Source organism: Epinephelus lanceolatus, chromosome 10 (genome assembly GCF_041903045.1).
Source record: "Epinephelus lanceolatus isolate andai-2023 chromosome 10, ASM4190304v1, whole genome shotgun sequence".
Lineage (NCBI taxonomy): Eukaryota > Metazoa > Chordata > Actinopteri > Perciformes > Serranidae > Epinephelus > Epinephelus lanceolatus.
In genome coordinates, this window is record NC_135743.1 from 14,320,982 (window position 1) to 14,340,020 (window position 19,039).

Here is a 19,039-nt window from a genome sequence, read left to right on the forward strand (position 1 = left end):
GTGTAACATGGGTGAGTAACTCATATATCAGTGGTTATTTTGCATGTGAACTAACTAATCAACTGTAACCAAACATGAGACACAGATGTAACTTGGACATTGTATTCAAAATGTTAATGGTCTTTGTGTCTTCATATACTTTTCCAATTCATCTATAGTTTTGAAATAATTATAATTAATAGGGGTGGGATTCACCGGAGGTCCCCGGTACGATATTATGACAATACTTTGGTCATTATACAATATTATTGCGATTTTAAATGTTTTGCGATATGCTGAGTTTTGCAATTACATAAATTGCGATACATTACCTTTCTTCAAATGCAAATTAAAGAAAAACTTTGTCAGCATCTGTTTTTATCTAAAAGACAGAGTTTTAGTCTGTTAATATTGCTTCAATCATTTTTATTGCAGTAATGTGTATCTTGTGGACTGAAAAGGTAACTGACTTTGTTTTATCGTAGTAGGCTACCAAAAGCTTAATTTGTATTTGCAACATTTATAATTTATATGATAAAATATTGATACTTGGCATTTTAGTATCAATACAATATTGCCATGCAAAGTATTGCAACACTATACTGTACTGATTTTTTCTCGACCCTAATAATTAAGACTGCTTACCAACACACTTGAACAAAACACTTAAATTAAAAGTAGTGGATTACTTATCTTAAATCAGCTCCTATTCTACATTAATCTGAAACCAGTGGCTGACTGAAGTGGTAAAACTGTCCAAATCTGTATGCAGTTCTAAGTAAATGAGATTAAATATGCAGAACAACCATTGTGGTCCTTTGAACTTTAAACTTTTTAAAGATAACTTAACGTGCATGTGTTTGAAATATTAAGCAACATCATCAGGGAAATGTCACCTAATATTAAGTTATGATGTAACATCCATTACTGCTTCTACTCTGGCACTGCCTGCAACCATCAGCTGCTGCGTCGTATGAATGATGCCACCAGATCAGCACTTCACTAGAACTGTATTGATCAGATAGACTATCAGTAAAATGTCTCTGGGCGTTTGTTTGATAAGCACGGCCAAGATAGCTATCGCAGTAGCCCATTTGTGCATATTAAACATTATTAAAATCTGCCTTGTGGGGTGAAGTTTATACAATAATTGGGTTTAATATGAAAGAGATGTAGAAAATATGGGCTTGAGACAGAGAGCCATGTGACACTGAGAGAGATCCAGCCTGTGTCCTGGTTTCTAACTCCCACAGTCAATAGCAAGTATTGATATCTCCACATTTGCATTGTGGCATCACAATACAGAGGGTCACTTTAGAGGGCTCCATGTTGTGCACTGTGTTGATTAAACTCCCCATCATAAAAATACGCAACCCAAAATAATGATACTTGCCATATGCCATAAAGCAAAATCATCTTCTGAACGTTTTACTTAAACTGTTGATTTTAAAACAAAAGAACAGGAAATAGGACAGATTACATGTGACACAGGAGGCAAGAAGAGTGACAAAATCAAGAACATATTCAGTGTCTTTTTCAATGACACTGCTGAAATCATATTCCCTGCAAATCTAATCTGGCCAGATAACACCTTAATATGGTCACATAATCTGGGTAGAAAGAGGACAGGGGAGGTGCCACAGAGAGAGAGTATACATGGTGATAGTAGGCAAAGGACGATGGGAAAATTTCATGTCATGATTATCCTGGCCAAAACAGTTGAGATTCACGTTATCATCCCAATAATTAAAAGAGTACGCTTAAAATGACACTAAAATACACTGGAATCACTTTTAGTTTAGTTTAGTTTATTTGATTTATAAAAGGACAGTGTGCAATGACATTAATCTTTTCCAAGAAATGAAAACATGGTTAGCGAAAGACTAATTTATTTCTAGCTGTAGTCCTACACATAACAAGTAAACACAATAAATGAAAATAAAATTTAATTTTTTTAACTATTTGAAATGGAATCATATCTAAAATTGCCAATGTTTGATTGAGCTCTTTTGAGGTCGGTGTGTATGCAGTCTGTTTTTGCAGAGTGTATTTTACTGTTGGTTGCTCAGCAGTCTCCTTGGGTGCTGCTGGACACGATATTCACGATTATCCCGATAATGGAAATTTACCGCGTTCAACTTACTGTATTTTTTTTTTCATTGCAATCTGACATAAAATGGTCTATCGTTCCATCCCCAGGTGAGAGACCTACAATGAAAAATGATCGGTGGTGAAAGTGGATTAATGTGGTGTGTTTGCTGTACATTTTTTGGAGGCTAATTCAAACCAGTAAGAGCTGTAATACAGTTAGACTAGCTTCAGAAACTTTGTCTATGCACCCCTTACAGCTGCTAGTGGACAGTTTTGTTTAAACATCAGTCTCTCTTTTAAAATAATCCACAGCCCTGAATGATAAAACACATAAACTGTTTTGTTTTCAGCAGTTGTTGGGTTGACGTTCAGCCAATGAGTGCTGCCCAGTCAGTGCTGTATTTGCATCTGCTATAGAATCATTGTCTGCTGTTTGAAGACTAAACATTAATGAGGAAGAGGAATTACATGCACTGCATAACATTTTCCTATAGGATTTTGGTTTATGCTGACGATTAGGTGTGTGCCAAATCATATTGTTTATGATAATACCGGTATCATTTTAATATGGTTAAATCATATTGTGGTAGTGGCAGTATTCTGACTTGTTGATATAATGATGTAGCAACAACAAGCATGACAGAAAGCAAATTGCTACCAGCTTAGGGGTGCAAAGGTGTAGAATTTCACAGTACGATAACAGTCTCAGAAAATATCCTGGTTTCACTGTATTACAGAATTTATATTATCAGTCAGAATGACCGTTAAAGGAATGAAAACTGATTGTTAATTAAACAAACATTTTTAGTACTGAAATTAAAACTTGAAATCATTTTGTCAGTGAAAGTATGTGTAAAAATTCTGCCCTTAGAAAATAACTAAAATAAAGGGCAGATTCTTTGTCCAGTTGCTTTTTCTACCCAATATCATAGATAAGCAAATGTACATGGCATGATAACCTTGAACTCTTACATCACAGTATATCTTGACACCTGTATATCACTGCAACCCTACTTCATAATGAGCAAGTTCAGTAGTGAGGAGGAATCAGTGGTGTCTGGGACTAAAGCTCTGAATGTTTTCTTAACAGCCCCACACTTTTTAGACCCTTTTAGGGTCATTCAGCTGGCAGCAGCACAGCGTCTCCCTCTCCTATCACACGGATATTGGCATAACAAGGTCATTTTGTTGTTAGTCTGTCATAATGTAGGCCTATGTAAAGCTCCACACAAAACTTAATGTGAATGTGTGACAGCCATTGAAACATAACAGCCTGTCAAAATAAATGAAGGTTTGTGCATGTGCAATGTGTGTGTGATGTGACAGAAGATGACAGAGGTTAAGAGGTTAGCTTATGTACAATTTTTTTTAATAATTTACTTAATTTGTTGCAATTGTAAGCTGTTGAAATTAATAATACGATATTTTTTTATTATTTTGTTGTATCATCAAGAATATCATTATCTCAAAAATACCCTAAAAATAAAATTATCCTACGTTATCAAGTAGAAATTAGTGGAGTTAATTATGATTATGATATTTTGTGGGTATAAAATATACAAGAGTGAAGGGGCACTTAAAATACCACTAATTTTAACTTCTTATGTCTACCAACTTTTGATCTGGCCCCCAATAGTCCTTAAGTAAGTAGTTATAAAAATAAAAACAATAACAATATGACATTAACAGGGTCCCAGGTCAAGACGTGTAGTTTATCGTCTAAGTATATTATCATGTGTCATCAGTTAGCATCCAGGCAGTGTTACAAAACCTAGAGGTTTCAGAGCTGCTACTTAATATTTTCATTATCAATTAACCTGCACTGCAGATTGATTGTTAGGTCTGTAAAGCATCAAAAAATGAAAATCAGTTGTCACAATTTCCTAAAGTTCAAGGTGATGTCAACAAATTTCTTGTTTTCTATGACCAGCAGTCCAAAATGTAAGACAAGGAAAAATAGTAAATTCTCACATTTAAGAAGATGGAACTCGAGAACATTTATTTTTTGCTTCAAAAATTACTTAGACAGTCATACACAAAAGTATTTATACTTGTTAGTTGTGAATATCAATGAGAAGTCCAATATGGCAAATTTATTGTAAATCACATATAAAATATGTCCAGTTCAGTGAACTACTATCCACTTTTCTGCACTCAAAACTCTTCACACAGATACAACAAAAACCTGTATGTCATTGCATTAGCTTGCTGAACTCTAACCAATCAGACTAGCATTTTACTTGTAGGACTGCCGAGTATCAGAGGCTGAAGTTTGCTGTAAAAGAGTTGGTTAAAGGACACACAAATATTACAGGGCCTATCACATATTTCAGCCTTTATCATATAAGGTAGGACTGCAGATCCGATGCTGCTCTGCGGGGTCCTGAGGGTGTGAAGCAATAACTTCACATGCACAGTTTTCCCAGACACCCTGCATGTTCTTATATGAGAAGTTATTTGAGACACTTGCCACCTCACCAGGATAAGGTTAGGCAACACAAGAACACATGTACCCTCACACTGCTTGTATACACTCACACACACAAACACACACACACACACACACACACACACATGCACTTCCCTCATCACCTCTTCCAGCTACTGTCGTCAGTTGTCTGGTGACACCTCAACCCAATCACAGAGATAGCAGACCTGAGAGCGTGTTCATTTGGTAGTGTTGGCAGGAGCTACAGTACAGGCCTCAAGGTCAGGACTGCCTCCTCACACATTTTGTTCATCACCTAGAAACTGAGCAGCATCAGTCTGGGAAAGTCTGCCTTTATTATTTTGTGGAAATTAAAGACTTAAAATGCTACTGTACATGGTAGAGTCCTGCATCAGATACCCAGCAAGTGACCTGCAGAAAAAGATGATTCGCAGGTGTTTTTTTTGTCCTAATGTTATGTCTGGGGTAAGTTTGGGGTGAATAGAATAAGATGCTGGTTTAAATCTGCTGACTGCTGACTTTGAGTGTCGGCTCCATCTTCTGTGCCAGCTGGAATATAAGAGCTGCTGCAATCAGTCAAGTCAAAGTCAAGTCACTTTTTATTTATATTGTGCCTAATTATAACAAAACAAAACAATCAGGCACGTTACCAACAGGCACGTTCACGGTTGAGATGTGCTGCTCAATATTATGAGAATAATAAAAATTAGTTATTAAGATTGTATTTCCTGAATTACCTTTGTTTTAACATATATCATCAAAGTTTTGCGTGTATGAAATGTCACTTTATGATCTAAATGATCTACCGTGAATTTATTAATTTTATTTCACAGTTTTTTCACAGTAATAAATAGCTTGTTACTAAAATGTTGAGGCAGAGGGTACTTGCTATAGCTCTGGTTGAGGGTGAGAGGCTGTCAGCAAATAGTTTGTTGAGCACAGGGAAATGGAGATCTGTGTGGGTACATGAGACCCTAAAAAAGAGGGTGGATCACAGGGAGTACCACCAGTTGGGCCAGGAGCTTTGTCTCGCTGGCTGTTTCCAGGCATATTTTATGGTAATCCAGCAACCACTACCACCAGTTTCTCCTCCATTGTTTACCAACCCTGTAAATTTGTTGTTGTGACCACCACAGAAGGCCCACCTCTCAAATCATCCCATTGGACAATGGGAGGGAGAAAAGCCGAGATGACTTGGGGGGCTTTTCCACTCTGAGTTTAAGTGTTTTTAACTCGAGGAGTTCAGGTCACTCTGGCAAAAATCCCGGGTGCCTAGAGCACAGAAACGCAAGGTGCATTACACAGAACCGCGAGGAAAAAAGCTTCATTCTCATTACAAACAGTTACCAAAAAGCGCCTCCAGCTGCTAAAACACTTTCTGTATGATCAGGGCCCAATGCACATCACGGTTCTGGTTTGGGTGCAGGTCTTGAAAACTGGACCCGTGCAGGACTCTGCCACATGATATGGTTTAAGTCCAGTTCTAATATTTACATTTTCGTATCTGGTTAATGAACTACCTTGGTAAAATTTCACCAGTTTTACTAAATTTAGCGTTGTTAGCCTTAACTTATTATTTTAATGCATTTTGGTTGAACTTATTAAATCCTGGACTGGCATGCATTCTTGTCTACTTTATGATATTTGCACAGTGAAAGAGAATAAGAGATGGGTCAGACAAAGAAGACTTTTATGAAGTTTTATAGCAGTTTAATGCATGAAATCAGTCATTTTCCCTCTCGGCCAGCAGTGTATAACACCATTTATGCATGATGGTCCACCACATCAAGGGACAATTATGCAGCAGACTGTATGTTAATTACACTGGCCAAAACAATGCACTACATTGTTTATGTATTCATTCACGTGGAACATGTTATGTCTCAGATTCTTGTGATCTGTTATGAATGACACAAAGTGAAATCTATATTTACAAGTCTGCATAATTTGTAGTGGGTTATATATGTTAGATTCAGTGCCATCAACTGCTTTTGCCCATGCAATCCCAAAACCCTGTGAATGCCATCCTACCTGTGTGTGTTTATAAAGATTCTTGCCACCTTCTATCATGGTATGACTCTTACGTAACTCCTCAGGGGATTAGCAAAACCACGGGTGAGATTACCAAAGTAACGAGCGCAGCTGTAATCCACAGCATATCACCATCTCCACAGCAAGACACACTACCTCTTCACCCCCAGCCAACCCACAGTCTAGCTTTATCTCAGCTCTTCATCTGAGCTACAATCCCAGTCTCAACCTTTGCCCAAGAAAATCCCCTCCAATTCTTCCAGTCTATTGGCTTTAATCCACTATTGCTTATTTATCAAAGATTACTCACCCTGTACCATTTGGTTTTTCTGACCCAAATTGAGGGCCCTGTAGTATAGTCCTTTTCTGTAACTCACCATTCCTCCCTATAGAGCTCTATATCCACCAGTACATAGAAATATGTTCTGACGAATATCAGCTGCACTTCAGAAAGCATATTCTTATACTCCCTGTGACATATTTAGAATTACAATTGTGTTTATTCAGATACTGATTGTTAAGCTGTGACCAGCAGATTGGTTGGTTGGTCCCCACCCTTTGGCAGGTACAGATTTTGTCCTAGGAGGCTTGTTTTTTGGCATGGAGGTCAAGTGTTTGTGTTCATGTTAATTAGTTAAAAGGGGGTGTAGCAATGTTTCAGTGTTTCTGAGGTCGTGTTTATGAATGCATGAACGTGGGGATACATGCGCATTCAAGGTCGCAGCCATTGCGAACTTGTATTTGTTTTTCAAAGGTACAGAAATGATTTTCAGAGGATACAAATAAAAAAATAACTAAATTCTTTCTCTCTGTTTCGATTCACAGGAATCATTATTTCCCAGGTACATCTGGATGAAGATTTCCCCTTTTGTTGTGACAGAGTTTGGTCTTCAAGTTAAGACTGTCTAAAGGAAAACCTCCACAATATTTGACTCATAAAATCATCAACAACTCAAGGACTGCATGAGAGAAACGTAAGACGTACACCTCAAACGGTAGGTTTCTGATCACCTTACATTTAGAAATGTATCATATTAAGCACACAAAAGATTTGAATTGCTATGAAATGTAAATATATGCAATGATTTTAAAAGAGAACGGTTTCTTTTGAGACAAGAAGAGTCAACAAGATGATCATTGAAGCATCTGTTTCAGCAGTTTTGTACTGTATACCTTACCATTCTCTTTTTGTTTGTTCTTATTTCTTTTCAAGACTGGCAGTGTGTAAAACAAGAAGGTCCTAAAGGATCCAAAACAGACAACCAACATCTCAGTAAAGAGAACTGAAAAGCTGGTAGACCCTTTAACTTTCCCCCAAAAGCTCAGTGCTTTTACTGAACATGTGTCATAACAGGAGGTCAGCATATAAGCAAAGATGAACCCTTACGTCACGTCACACTTCAGGAGGGATCTCTTTCCCCATTTCCATTTGTTGTAGACTTTTGTCAACCCTGCTGTTACTGGGTGAATGAAATGGCTTCTTCTATACTTGTACAGTCATAGCAGTAGCTCTTGTCTGTTGTTTTTCAGTCCTCTTTGTACTCACCAGAGTGCAGGGTTTGATTGTGTCTACTGTTTCAAAGAGGATATGGATACTCTGTATTCTTGTCAGCATTCAGAATTCAGAGTTCTCGGAAAATGTATGGACAAGGTAAATACTGACTCTACCAGCATACCTTTCATTCCCACATATACTTGCACATTTCTTTTTTGCTTTATTTAAAATTTTGTCATTTTTTTGCATGTTTTTTATTGGCATTGCATCTTCATATGATAATCTTTTGTTCTGTTTGTGGAAACTCTCTCTGTTGTTCAGGTAGCCTTTTGTGATCTGGTTCAAACACAGATGATGAGTAAGAGACCCCGATCCACAAACCCAGTTACACTCTCAGCCACTTAATTCTCAGCACTTTTCAGCTCCTTTCCCATTGATCTATCTACTTTGGCATCTGACGTCCAGGAATACATAGAAAACTTTCCCAGGTGACCTGTGTACTTACCTTTTCCCATCATGTAAATCTTCCACTTAAAGCTAAAAGAAATCAGTGTTGGAGATAGATCAAAGTAAACTCTCTTTGTTGTTTTCTTCCTTTCTTTTTATCTTTTGTCAGGCGTAGGAGCTTTCTCAGCCGTAATGCTGAGCTGTAATGAGGTATGTCTGCTCTGAGAGGCTAAACTGTTGAAGGTGATTGCTAACAGCCATGTAGTTCAGATCAATACTACTGATTACTTGACAATGGCCATCAAACAGATGTGCAGACCCTTGGAAATAAAATATGAAATTGTCAAAGCAGTGACATGATTGAACAGGAAATGGCAAACAAAACATGGTTCTTTCAGTTGGGACCCTCTTATTGGGCAAAGGCAACAGTTCCTTGACAACTGCAGTTTAACACTTAATGGTGTGTGCTGTATTCAATGCTTTATGTAAGTCATATTGGCACAGAATTAGGAATGACAAGTAATGACAGGAGGCGTTTGATACACTGAAAGTACTGTACTCTTTGTTTCCCCATGCCCATACCAAGGGGTTGTGAAACTGAAGAGCACTTTGATCGTAAGAATTGGCATGTTTTTTGTTTTTTTTTACTTTTTTGACTGCATGTCGGGAATGTTTTTATCATATTGTCATGTTTTAAGTTAATTAAGCGCATTTGTTTGTCCTTGTCTGGCTGCATCTTGTCACAATATATTTTAGAGGAAACCCTGTAGTGAACTGTTTAGCTTTTACATGTTTCCATCTCCATGCTACTTCTCCATCATTGTGTAGGTTTTATCATTCAATGCCTGCTCGAGACCTCTCCTTTTATTGTTTAGAATTGAACAGAGCCAATCCTGCATGTTTTTGCAATGTCTGTTGAGCTCATTCCAGCCCTACCGCTCCTTGTCAGAAGAATTCTTGCAAATTAACACAAATAGACTCCTTGGGCTACTACTGACATCCGTTTTTTTCAGCTCACCTCACTCAGTGAGTATGCTTTAAGGACAGTGGTTGTTGATGAACGCACCTGTGGACCTACTTCAAGAAATCCCACTCTGTTTCACTGGAATGATAGACTCTATTGGGAGACATCATTTCAAGTTGAAGGAAGTAAGTGACTGATCAGTGGCCTTGGAGGGAATTATCCTCTGGTTAACTTTGGCCACTATGGACTTGCAATTATCTCTTCATTAAGAACGACTGAAAGACTGACTTTGTTAGCACCACACAGTTATTTGACTGTGCAAAGGTGCTTAATTGCCACATCAACAATCAAATCAAGTCTCTTTGAGGAATACGGAAATACTGTGCACCATTAGAGAGAGGGGACTTTTTAGTACATGATGGGAGCGGCACGTGTGAAACGCCGCTTCAGTGCTGTGGTGGATGGGCCAGTTGAGGAGGAGGAGGTCATGAGGCTGGCACAGAGTGCTGCAGATACGGCTAGGGCAGGGGGGAGTCCAACGGGGTCAGGGACCCCAACCAGCCCCTCCCCGACCCATGCCCTGAATGGCAAACCTCTACCTCTCCAGAGCAACACCAACAATGCACGGAGGCAGAGTGCCATTGGAGAGTCAGTTGGGGGAGACGCAGGAGAAGGCGGGGTGAGAGCAGGAGGAATGTGCTCAGGGCTAAGAGGCAGTAGTGTAGGAGGAAGAGGAAAAGGCCATTCATCCTCGGACCAGGAATCACTCTCTTCCCCCGTCACTACCAACCGCCGGCGCACCAGGCGCTCAAGCCGCCGGCCCCGTCAGCGCTTTGTGGGCAAGGACGGACGCTGCAACGTCACCTTCGTCAACATGAGCGAGAGGGGCCAGCGCTACCTTAGCGACCTCTTCACCACCTGTGTGGACATCCGCTGGCGCTGGATGCTGGTCATCTTCACCCTCTCCTTCCTTCTCTCCTGGCTGCTCTTTGGATTTGCCTTCTGGCTCATTGCCTCCTTGCATGGGGACCTCTCCATTCGGCTCACCCCCAGCTCGGGTTCCTCTCCAGGTTCCGGGGAGGCGGGGTCTGGAGGAGAGTCTGATAGAGAGGCAGTGGTTGAGGAGCCGTGCTTCCTTCAGGTGAACAGCTTCATGGCGGCCTTTCTATTCTCCTTGGAGACGCAGACATCTATCGGTTACGGTTTCAGAAGCGTGACCGAAGAATGTCCCCTGGCGGTGGTGGCGGTCGTTTTGCAGTGCATTGTGGGCTGCATTATTGACGCCTTCATCATCGGGGCAGTTATGGCAAAGATTGCCAAGCCCAAGAAGCGCAACGAGACACTGGTGTTCTCTGACACAGCTGTGGTGGCGCTGAGGGATGGGAAACTCTGCATGATGTGGAGGGTCGGAAACCTACGCAAGAGCCACCTGGTAGAGGCACATGTTCGAGCACAGCTACTGAAGGTAAGTGGAGGGAGATGGATGATGGTATGATGATAAAAAAAGAAACGGGTCAAAGTTTGGCAGTGATAAAATAGAAAAGCCTTTCTGTTTTTGAGAAACAGGTCAAAGAGGTAAATTGGAGATAGAGAAAACAAACAGGTAAGGCAAACAGTTGCAGCAAAAAATAGAGGTTGCTACTGTGAAAGATATGGGTAGAAGAAAAAAGGTTGCAGTAGAGGGAAAGAGAGAGTGCTGAGACCATCTGGCCTGTATCCTGTGGACCGTAGTTAATGAGAGCTTGTTTTATTTTCCCTCAGGGGTTAGGAAGATTTACCATGGATTAACTTGCCCACAGTTCTTTAACGGAGAACCATTGTCCTTCGTCATCTCAATTTCCCTTATGTGTGCTGGATGTGGGTTAGCTTATTGTACTGTATGTATGCTTATGTTTACCTTACTGTCTGGCCTGAAATGGGTAGTTTTAAACATGTTTTGTGAATGTTTTGTCATCATCAGTGCTGTTTGTGTATATATGTGTGTGTATGCTGCCAGGGTTGTCCGGAGGGTCAAAATCTGTGGAACATTGGGGCTACAGGATTGACAATTTGATCTCTCTTAATATCATGACCATATCAAAGTTCAGCCTGGGCAGATGGGATTATGTTTGCGAGGATCAAAGAAATACAATTCTAAATGCTGGGACTGGATATTGTTCCATAGAACGGGTTGGGTCTGTCGTAAGCCTATGCATGGGTGATGTGACTAAAAACTTGCATAGTCAGATTCATACGAATATAATAACCAAACACTAAGCTTTTGGGTCAGGGTGAGAAATGTAATTTTAAAGATTACCTTAGGAAAAGGTGTCAAGTGTATTTAAATTTTTTCATTTACAGTATTCAAGGTGTAGATGAATGCCCTTTCTTGATACCACTGTGTTGCATTTTACAGCCAGAATTTCATTTTGATTTTACTTTACTTGATCATGTCAAGCCTGCCTATGCCTGATGTTTGTTTCATATTGGAAATCGTTCTAGTCTCCATTTGATATTTTCCCAAGTGAAAATCAATTTTGCAACATCACAACATCTAATGTGGAAAGTTTCATGTATCAAATAGTGGCTTTATTTTGCTCTCCATTCCCAACCTTAGCCAAGGGTAACCGAAGAGGGGGAGTTCCTCCCGCTGGACAACATGGACATCAACGTGGGATTTGACACTGGCACGGACCGCATCTTCTTGGTCTCGCCAGTGACAATTGTCCATGAGATCAACGACGAGTCACCCTTCTTTGAGATCGACCAAAAGACCCTGGAGAATGACTCTGAATTGGAGGTAGTGGTCATACTCGAGGGCATGGTGGAGGCCACAGCCATGACCACACAGTGCCGTAGCTCCTATCTGGCTTCTGAGATCCTCTGGGGACACCGCTTCGAACCAGTGCTCTTCGAGAGGAAAGACTGCTACCAGGTCAGAAAGGAAGGATGAAGAGATATATAGGAAACATATGGACCCATCCCTTAATGCTTTGTCTGAAGTGGTATCTGTTACTTTGCTTTAAGTTGGAGGGGTGCATATATTAAGTGTTTATTAGCCACAGTAACGGCGTGTCTCCAGAGCAGGGATGTCTTTGACTGGTCATGCATGTAGTTCTGTAGGTTAATTGTGAAACTCATAGGTTAAATGCACTGCGCACCAGCTGAGTCTGGTGGGAGCTAGCTAGCAGGGACACTCATTTAGCAATTACTGCTGGTAAACTGTCCAGACCCAACAGCATTGCTGTGGAGACATTGCACCTACCCTCCTGTGTCCCCTCAGGTTGACCTGGTGAATAAGCAGGTCAGTTTTGAGCTGTAAACCCCCTTTAGCATTGTTAACTATCACTGTTAGCTCTGTTAACCCCGTTAGCAGTGTCAGCACTATTGGTGCAAATGTAGTTAACAATGCTAAAGGGGTTTTGCAGCTCAAAATGAAGCTGCTTACTCACTGGGGCTACCTGGGGGGAGACCAGAGGGTCGCCACCATGTTTCAGTGCATTGCTGAATGAGCAGCGCCACTAGCTAGCTCCCACCTGAGCCGGGTTGTATGCAGTGCAGAGTGGGAAAGGTTAACATTACTTAACCAGTGGAGACCGGACAGTGAGCAGCTAGCACTACGCCAAAACGTCATTCACATCATTTTGCTTTTTTTTCCCTTTTTCTTTTCTTTCTTTTGGCTTCTTTTCTTTCGGTTTCCAGCATATGGGTGCCAGGGTATCAAAAGCAAAATTAACTGAAAACTGGCATCCCTACTCCAGAGATGTTAATGTTGGTCAGTTGGTCCACCACCACTTTGGTCCAAATTGAAATATCTCAACCATCAGATAGATTGGCAAAATTTTCAGATATTTGGTATGACCAAACACAAAAACTGTAAAATTATATTCTTATCAGCCTTAGCTGATGTGATGTGATATAACTGTCCCTGTGATGATGTTTTTATCTTGTCCTGTGAAGCAATGAAATGTAGCACTGTTCCCAAGATGAATTTTCCTTAGGGGACAATAAAGTTTACCTTACCTTACCTTACTTTGTGCTAAGGGCTAAATATTAGCATGCTAACACACTACAGGTAAATATTAGAGCATGGTAAATATTAACCTGCTACACATCAGTATGTTAGCATTTATCTCAAGGCCCACCTATACACCCACATACAGCTTCACAGACCCACAGAGTGGCTACAGAATCTTTTCTTGCTACCTTACAATAATATGTGAAAAATTATTTTTTTCCGCCTTTTCTTCCAGGTGGACTACTCGTTCTTCCATCGAACATACAAAATCCCGACGACACCTTCATGCAGTGCTAAAGAGCTGGCCGAGCAGAAGTACATTCAAAGCTCACGCTCATCATTCTGCTATGAGAACGAAGTTGCTCTGCAGCTCGTCTCTCCTGATGATGAGCCTGACCAAGACCCTGAGTGTCCCTCTCCAGTGACCCGAAGGCAATCCCTGGCAGAACATCTCCACTACAACTGAACCTGTGGGATAGAAAGCCTTAAGGGAAAAAAGACAAGAGCTTGACCCAGAGGTTTAGAGGAAGAATAGGCACAAAGAGAGGGTTAGACCAGGTAGGAATGGGCAGACCAAGAGAGACAGGATTAAAGATACATAGCACCAGTGCCAGAATAGAGGACAGGAAGGAACACTGTTAACAATGACTGGACAGAACAGAAAGGACAGAATAGCAAGTGAAGAGATCCATTAGAACTTTTACAAGTTTTAAAGATTTAGATAAGTAGCACTTCACAGATTACTGTAGACTGCACAGGGAAAGGAAATGAACAGATTGAAAGACAGTGGGAGGTTATGGAGAGAAGAGTTACTACACTGGCTTAGTTGTCTGATTGGTCCTGGCAATCTTTCAGGATCTTTGAAAACTTGTCTGCTAAGTCTCACATCTGGCCCGTCACTACCACAACACGCCCATCTGGCTCCAATGCCTGAGTGGCAGAACATGCAACAACACCCCATGGTGGTTCTACCATGCAACTGCACCTCCAGTTTTATTACCTGTGGACATCTTTGACCTCTTTTTGAGGTGGCTTCTGTATGAAGTGAATGGAAGTGTATCTTCTGAGGTACAACTCAGGAATGTATTCCACTATGCTGACTTATCATTTTACTGTTTTATTTTGGTATGGTAAGTATGGATAGTGCACTGTTGAGAATGTAGTTGGGTTTTAGGCTAGGCTACTTGTAGAGCCAAGGCAGAGCAACGGTAACATGGAGAAACGGCTGAAAACTAGCAGCAGTTTTGAGCAGTTTCTTTTCCATGTTATGTACTCTATGTTGTTTGTTTTTTGGCTATATTTTTCTATGTGTCATGCAAAAAAAATGTTGACTGATTGTAACATTTGCTTCATTTAATCTTAGATTTTGTGTTGAGTCGAATGGCATGTGGTCTGAGGAAGCATTGTAGTGTAAGTCAGACTACTGCAGTGGTACAAAATGACAGACGATGGCTGTGTCCGTACTAGTTGCACTGCTATCCACAACATCCTCTCATGTCCTAAAATCAACCACACTGTATTGTTTTGTTCTGTTAAGTTTGGATCGTAGTACTTAGCGACCAAGCTATGGCATTATAATCTTTTAAGTGTCTTGGCACTTGGAAGACCCTCTGATGGTTTGGACTGAATCCAAGTTTAAAGGGGTTGCTCTCATTGACTCTGTAAATACACAGGAGGCCTCAAGTGACCTCCAACATCACTACAACATAACTCAGTGGAAGAGGTGTTGTGACGATGGTGATGATGGCTTGCCGTCTCTCCACCTTTGAGAATAAACCATTTGACTGACATCTGCACAAGTGGATGTGGATTGGACTGGAAACTACACCACATTCATAGTCAATAAGTCAGTATTTTTGTGCCCATAAAATCATGTGACACCCTACTTTAATTCTGATGTGTTACAGTTGGTTTTTCTCGCAGATTGTGAGAACAGTGTGGTGAGTGGTGCCTTCATAACAAACCAGAGATTTTGGCCCTTCATCTGCAGCAGTTAATTTCATGTTTGAAATGTGCTTAAAGCTTATTTTTATCGTGTGTATTTGCATACTGCTGCTTATGCAAGAGTGTTTTTTCACTTTAACATTTGCAGGATGTTCTAAGTAGGCAAAAATGTCTAAGCTGTGAATCTGCTCGGTAACTGCGTCGTCTCAATATGACCATGCACTGATAACGTAAAGAGGCATTTAGCTGTATTGTGTTATAGACCATGTTGTAGTTGCACTTTGTAATTATATTACAGAGCACTTGGATTGTTAATTTAAGACCCTGTAGTGATTTACAGTAAATTATGCCACCTGAGTGTTTAAGTGTTTCACTACAGAAAGTGTTGGTAAAGGTAACGCAGTGTCAGGAATGCAACATGATATTAAGTGTTGACCAATAATCAGCCCGTCCAACGCACATCCTGGGAACCTTTTCTTTGTACTTTGCACTAAAGTAGTATATGAAGATTGATATCACTAATTAAGCTCTACAACAGCACAGTAGTGTTGCTGGATCAGCACATGTTTAACCTCAATCCATCAGTCGCAGTGTTTCAATTCAGTTTTTGAAAGATTTTTTTTATAGTTACCTCGAGGTGAGGTAAGGTATTGATAACATATTATCTGTTACAATTAGTGTTCCTGCTGTTTAATGTTTGTGTCCTCCTTTGCACTTCTCCTTTGTGACTGCCATGTTCTATTTATAGGCTGCGTGGTGGGTCATGTCTTTCACCCTGCCTCCACTTGTAACTTGAACTTACTGCACCATCACTTTAACTATGAAGGCGCTTTTTAAAAACCCCAGAAAGAAATAGACACATTATTTGGTCATTTCACTGGCTGCTTAGGAATCACTTCTCACAGTACACACATTTTTAATTGTAGGTATTTATAATACACATTGTGTAAAATACATAGTATACTGTCATACATTTTTAATAAATGAGTGAGATGAAAACAATAAAAGCTGTACTACCTTTCCAAGGTTATTTTTCTAAAGAGATAGGGAAACTTCTCTGCTCCAACACTGAAATGTAATTTAAGAGCTGCCTCAGGCACAGAGCAGCTCCAAATGAAGCTGAACTGTGTTGTAGAGCAAATAAAACACTGGAATGGAATTGTAATTATTGGTTGCTTCTTTCTTTATTCTCCCTGTAGCTCAGGAGACAAGCCTACTGCCCATTTTAAAAATGTCACAGATGGCAAGTGTTGTTTATCACTGCTCTCACAGTCTCAGCTGCATTTACATTAAACTGCTATGATTAGATTTTTAACAAAATGCAAAAGATAAGGGGATGCAGATTGTGCTTGTAATGTCCTCATAGAGATTAATGTTTATAGATACACATCAAATGATCAAACCCTGTTTTGTCACAGAACTTTTGTTTTTCCTGTGCAATGTCCATAACTTGATATTTTCAAGGAACCTAGACCTTAAGCAAACTATTTATTTTTTTTAACAGGAAAAAGTGGAAGAATGTGGAAACTGTGATGTTAATAAAACTAAATATCTTGTATTGACAGAATTATACAACTTTTACAGTTTAAGTTTGGATTTCTTTTTATTGTGTTGTCAGAAATGACCTGTGAGATTTGGCAAAACTATCACTGCTGATAATTGGAAGAATAAAATGGCCTCTTGTTGGAATAATAATGACAATAATCTTTATAATTTATATGGTATGAAAAAAACAGGATATATAGCCTGCCATTAAAGTGCAGATGGCCATAGACACATATAATTCCTCTAGGAATATGAGAAGGCCTATTTGAAAATAACTACCAGTGACATACAAAAATAAAATATGTTCATTATGCTACTATGTTAACACTAATATGTAAAATATTTAGAAATATAATATATGTGGTACATAGAATAAAATATAAAATATGTGTATCATATTTCAGTGATACGTGATCCCAGGGGAGAAATTGTGAAACGTTACAGTTATGATGTGAAGTGTAGAGAATTATAGAGGTAAAATTAATAAGTATAAATATGAAAAATGAAATATTTGCATTATGCCACTATGTTAACATGAGTATGTAAAATATTTAAAAATATAAAATGTCTAATGTGCTATGCATGTAAAGTGTGTAAAAAAAAATATAAAAATGTGTGCCTTATGCAACTAGTGTGCAAGTTTTAAAAATAAAAATATGTGTATAATGCTACAATGTACGACACAATATTTACATACCGGTAAGTGGAAATAAACAAGTGCAACATATTGTTAATGTACATTAAAGAGTTTAGACTGAGATTAGACATTTAAAATACCACTAAATATAAAGTTTAATTTAATTTTTAAAAAAAATAAAAAATTAGAATAAAAAATGGCTATAAAATGTTCAAATAAAGTTCTATTGAAGTCAAGGTCCACTTCTTTTAATAATTAATTAATTTATTATTCATTTATGTACTTCTATATGGCTATAGACTGTAAAAGATTCAGCTATGGCTCCTGTGATGTTTTTTCATTGCTGTAAATATTGACCGACAGCCCCCGGACCCTGGTACCTCGGGTACTCGGGTTCTATCGGATTTTCTGGGATGATCTGAATCACGCGCCTGGAGTCAGATCATTCCAAGCAAGCCGTCGGTGGTGTTTGGTTGGGAATTCAAACAAATCCGATCCCAGATCTGTGTCTGTGGACACTCGCCGCCGCTGAGTGGTAAACAAAGGGCGCGCAAATCTCCCTTCTCTAGCGCGAGACTGCCGCACAGGCACCTGCTGCAGCGCTCCGATTGGCTGCATCACACGTCACTCACACTTAGCTCCGCCTCTTGTCAGTTAGCATTGGTTAATGGCGGAGATTCTTGCGCTACTGTCAACACCATTCGTCGCCGCACCCGTTTCATGCCAGCTTTGGGGCGGAAAGTTCTCGTCGTATTCAAGAGGCGGGTTTAAAGCTCGGTTGTAGTTTCTCATTGGAGTTTCTCCTCTTTGAGGCTTGTCTAAAAACTGTCTCCTCGTACCTGGTTGGTGTTCTAACAGGAAGTAGCTGCCCCGGGCTGAAGCCGTCGCCTTGCCCTCACTGCTCTGTTTTATTCTCACCGAGAAGTGTGAGTGCGGCTCCACTGAGAGAGCGGTGCAATGATAAAAGCCGCATATGCGGTAGGCTACACACCTATCAGGCAGGAAAATACCCAACAAACAGCCTCACCCCGGTTCTCCTCGCACCACAGCCTTATCCACGACTCAGAGCGGAACCTGAAGGTGAGAGATTTAATTGCCTTTACCCTAATCCAACTCGTAAATAGCCAGTGTAATATCCTGAACGTATCATATTTCAGTGGAGCTGGCTAACCTCGCTAGGTTGGTCTAAATGCGGTGGCATAACGGCTAAAAATGAAACGTTGGTGGGACGAGAGGCGTTTATACTGCTTTGATCTTTATCTTCGAAGAGAGGCTTACATCGAGATGACCTGAGGTCTGGCCAAGGAAAACTGTGTCTACCTAATGGACATATTAGAAGGGATTTCGACCTATATAATTATAAGGCATCGGCCTACAGTGATCTTTGTGTCATTTAATAAGAATACCAGCTGTAATTCTCAGTGGAAAGGGGCTTGGTTATGTGTCAGCCACATGCAGGC

The 19,039-nt window shown here is 40.0% G+C and overlaps 2 protein-coding genes across 11 annotated transcripts in view; both read left to right on the forward strand.

The window, feature by feature from the left end:
* The window catches only part of kcnj14 (potassium inwardly rectifying channel subfamily J member 14), a 46,815-nt gene extending 30,259 nt beyond the window's left edge, over positions 1-16,556 (forward strand). The window contains exons 2-7 of one of the 5 annotated variants that reach the window (XM_078171597.1): positions 7,376-7,545; positions 7,764-8,533; positions 8,662-8,702; positions 9,079-10,921; positions 12,053-12,370; positions 13,689-16,556. In XM_078171597.1, coding sequence (XP_078027723.1) covers positions 9,872-10,921; positions 12,053-12,370; positions 13,689-13,919 — 1,599 coding nt within the window. In that variant the 5' untranslated portion in view covers positions 7,376-7,545; positions 7,764-8,533; positions 8,662-8,702; positions 9,079-9,871 and the 3' untranslated portion in view covers positions 13,920-16,556. Of the gene's footprint in view, positions 1-7,375; positions 7,546-7,763; positions 10,922-12,052; positions 12,371-13,688 lie in introns of all 5 variants that reach the window. The other 4 variants (XM_078171593.1, XM_078171596.1, XM_078171595.1 and 1 more) reach the window with 4 other exon arrangements.
* Positions 16,557-18,410: 1,854 nt separating this feature from the next.
* The window catches only part of myh14 (myosin, heavy chain 14, non-muscle), a 40,364-nt gene continuing 39,735 nt past the window's right edge, over positions 18,411-19,039 (forward strand). For 4 of the 6 annotated variants that reach the window (XM_078171590.1, XM_033641573.2, XM_078171589.1 and 1 more), the window contains exon 1: positions 18,414-18,659. The gene's annotated coding sequence lies outside the window, so the exon portion shown is untranslated. Of the gene's footprint in view, positions 18,660-19,039 lie in introns of all 6 variants that reach the window. The other 2 variants (XM_078171592.1, XM_033641571.2) reach the window with 2 other exon arrangements.